Source organism: Carex rostrata, chromosome 17 (genome assembly GCF_964058835.1).
Source record: "Carex rostrata chromosome 17, lpCarRost1.2, whole genome shotgun sequence".
NCBI lineage: Eukaryota > Viridiplantae > Streptophyta > Magnoliopsida > Poales > Cyperaceae > Carex > Carex rostrata.
This window is the reverse complement of record NC_135934.1, coordinates 4,286,137-4,290,079: the sequence shown is the minus strand read 5'-3', so window position 1 is coordinate 4,290,079 and position 3,943 is coordinate 4,286,137. Positions and strand designations below refer to the sequence as shown.

At 32.5% G+C, this 3,943-nt stretch overlaps 1 protein-coding gene across 1 annotated transcript; it reads right to left on the bottom strand.

The window, feature by feature from the left end:
• Positions 1-232: 232 nt before the first annotated feature.
• On the bottom strand, positions 233-3,536 carry TIP4;1 (tonoplast intrinsic protein 4;1). Its single transcript, XM_078318969.1, has 3 exons — positions 3,310-3,536; positions 1,332-1,579; positions 233-823 (listed from the first exon to the last, which is right to left on the bottom strand). Exons 1-3 carry the CDS (start codon positions 3,434-3,436, stop codon positions 446-448), a joined length of 753 nt encoding a protein of 250 aa, XP_078175095.1. The 5' UTR covers positions 3,437-3,536; the 3' UTR covers positions 233-445.
• Positions 3,537-3,943: the final 407 nt, after the last annotated feature.

Below are 3,943 nucleotides of genomic sequence, written 5' to 3'. Positions count from 1 at the left end.
TATAAATTTTCTCTAATTACTGTTTTCTTGATGAGCATTGACATTCTTGTTGCTGTTCATTGGAGCCGTATTTGCCAGAACCAAATCTGTTCTTATGTTTAGTTCAGAATTTTAATTTTGTACAAAAAATGGGTTCAAATAATTCATTAAGAATTACATTTTCATTTACAGCTCATAAAATTTGAGGTTAGAATGTTTTATTTTTCCATATATACAACAAAAACAGTAATAATATTTAACTTCTGTAGTCTTAATTTCTAATAACTTCGCATAACTATTTAATTATACAACAAAAAAAATAACTTGACAATTAATTTTTCAAACAGTTCCAAACTAAAACACAACAACACTTGCTGCTCATTATCCAAGTTATAGACACCACATAATTATATCAATTACAATCTATAAATATAGCATATCAGAAAAAGTACCAAGTAAAATTCCCTTAAAATCCTTCATCATCTCTAGGAAGAGGTGAATGTGTACTAACAATAAAAATGTTCTCATAAACCAGACCAGCGAGCCCGCCACCGATAATGGGTCCCACCCAATAGACCCAGTGATCGGTCCAATCTCCGGCGGCTAAAGCAGGCCCAAATGACCTAGCCGGGTTCATGGATGCACCAGAAAAGGGCCCACCAGCAAAGATGTTAGCCCCGACCACTAACCCGACAAGCAGCGGGCCTAGACCCGCTATGATGCCCTTCTTTGGGTCTACAATTGTGGCATAAACTGTGAAGAGGAGAGAGAAAGTGAGCACTATTTCCATTATTACCCCTTGGAAGGATCCCATACCAGCAGCAAGAGTGTGTACCGGTGTTTCCTGCATATGAAATGTAGCATCATGGTTAAGTTTAAGCATGATCAATGGTTTAAATTATTGCAATATAAATTGTATCACTTATCTTTATTTTATTGTGACAAACCAAATACCATTCTGTTACAATTACTATCACAAATAACCAATTTTTTAACTTGCTACTTTCATCACTTGAAGGTTGAACCACTTGCAAAAAACAATATAAAAATGTTATTTACATAATATTCTACCTGATAAAGTACTTTTTTTATAGCTGAAAGAGAATTTTTAGAAAACTTCTGAACTAAAACATGATACAAACTCTGATTTACCACCTAACCATGTCAGTCCAGTTTACTGGTATATACATCCCAGAATAATTGGTAACTGGTACAATTATTAAGATCAGAGTGATTAATGCTGTAGAAAGATTAAGTCTTGATCTAAAATATGCAAACAAATTCTACTGTAACACACAAATTTCTTGATTAATATAAAAAAGCTGCACCAAATACTTGAAAAAATCGCGTACCAATCCCCCTGTGAGGTACTTGAGTAGAAAGCATGCGAAGGACGAGCCGAGTAACTGAGCCAAGATGTACAAAACAGACCTGATCAGAGTGATGTGGCCACCCACAGCAAGTCCAACTGTCACTGCCGGGTTTAGGTGGCCACCTGAAATGTGGAGCCCGGCTGATATCATAACCGCCACCACCAGTGTGTGGGCTATTGCCACCGCTGACAGTGCCATTATTGTGTCGCCTCCGCCCGACATTTTCACTGCTTAAATGGTTAGATATACTAGTACAAGCCAAATAATCATATATTGTAGTTTTAGCCTGTGCCCGATTGAACAATTATTTGAAACTTTTTAATAATTTCATTGCTGATTTATGACAATCACTGGCTGGATATTGAATCCTTTCATTTTGCCTGTTTCTTGACCCATCTAATTACAAGATACAATACAATTCACTGAAAAAATAGACACTTTTTTCTGGATATGAAATCATATTTTGTGCTTAAATACCATTGAATTATAATATATATATATATATATAGAGAGAGAGAGGGGTTGGCTATTCTACTTCCATAAGCATATGTGGGTATATTCTTATAACTTGTTTTTGCGTTTCTAATGTCTAAATGATCGATCTGAAGTGCTCAACATGTTCTCCATATTAATATGTGCTTGGAGACCAAATTTTACATTTTTTGAAATTTTTTTACTATTTTTTCAGAATTTTTCAAAACAGGACTTTTTATTTTTTATTTTTTTTTCATATTTTTTATGACAGTTTTGAAATTTTTTGAAAAAATAGTAAAAAAATTTCAAAAAATGTAAAATTTGGTCTCCAAGCATATATTAATGTGGAGAACGTGTTGAGCGCTTCAGATCAACCATTTGGACATTAAAAACGCAAAAACGAGTTATAAGCATATGCCCACATATGCTTATGCACATATGCTTATGGAAGTAGAATAGTCAATCTCTCTATATCTCTATTTTATTATTAAGCATGTTGGGTGTCCGATCCGCCAACGGCTACGATTGAGAGATGAAACTTCGGATTTGATCTCAGCTCTCCAATTACATATTTTGTTTTATTTTGTTTAAATGCATCTGTTTTATGTATAGAAGTCTAAATTTAGTTAAAAACATACCCACCACATATGCTGCCGCACGATACGTTACAATTAAAATTAAATAAATTCTGAAATTTAGCGATATATTTATCTGTTTTTTTTTTTTTTCCATATTTCTCCTCTTCAATTGAGAAGACTCCACCTTCCATTTTCTTATTTATTGTTTCCTTACTTCTTCGTTTCTATACGGATCACAATGGAAATCATTTTTTTTATTTTCTTATTTCTCTTTCTTTGTTTCTATACATATTGGTGTGGGCAATTTAGAATATATTTCCGATATAGAATATATCAATGTGTGTGTGTGTGTGTGTTCTAAATTGGAAACAAAGAAGAATATAAATTGGAACGTGTGTGTAAATATATATTTTCTTATAATATGTGTGTGTGTGTATATATCATATACATACACACGATAACACTTTTTATTTATGTTTTTTGATACCATATTACATGTTGATATTGAATTGTTGTATGATATTTGATATTAGATTCGAATCGAGCTATTATTTGATACAATTGGTACTTAAAAATAAAAAACCATCACATCATCAAATTGTTATCAGAGATCACGATTAAAGTTAATTAAAAATACATAATCATATAAATATTCTATTAACATGTGTTTTAATTTTTAGATAATTATTATTTTCATTGATATATTAGTTTCTTATAATATGTCCCCGTTGCAACGCACGGGTATGATACTAGTATATATAATATATAATGAGGTTAAAGAGAACTTGGTTAATTGGTTGGTGGCAGTAACTAACAATTCTTTTTAAATTTTGAATGGCAAAATTCATCTGTGTTTGTATGATCATGTCAAGGAGACTGATAGACAAATGTATAGAGAAACATACCAGAAGCCATTGCTGCACCGACACCAGCAAAGACGAAAAGAAATGTGAGAACCACCTCGGCTAGTACGGCACGGACACAGTCAGGCTGAGCCGCTTCATTGTGGTTTCCAAGTGCAATCTTTGCCATGACTTAATATAAACAGTTAACTTGTTTTGATGTGAAAAAGTAAGAAAAATATTAGCGAGTTCTGGGAGGAAGTGGAAGCTGATGGGAAAAGGAATGAGTTAGGCGCTGGGTCTTATAGAGATGGGAGTATTTTATAGGGGAAATTTTGGAATTTCACTTGGTTCTTTTCAGACCAATTCAAGTGTGACAAGGAATAATCATAATAATCACAAAAATAAAATAATAGATTATTAATAAACAAATAAATAAACAACACCATTATTTGCAAAAGAATCAATGTTAACGTTTGATTTAGGGCTAAAATATTGTTCTCTGCGTGAAAATTGCAAGTTCAAAATATATGTTAATTTTTTTTTATATATTTAAAATTGAAAAACTTAACTTCATTTTATCTTAAAAAACACTATCTGCAAAGAAGCAAAGCCACAGGCCCACAACCAATTCAAACAAGGAATAAATGGCCGAACAAAAGGTAAAAGTGAGAACTAGTTTTTGATTTAGTGACAA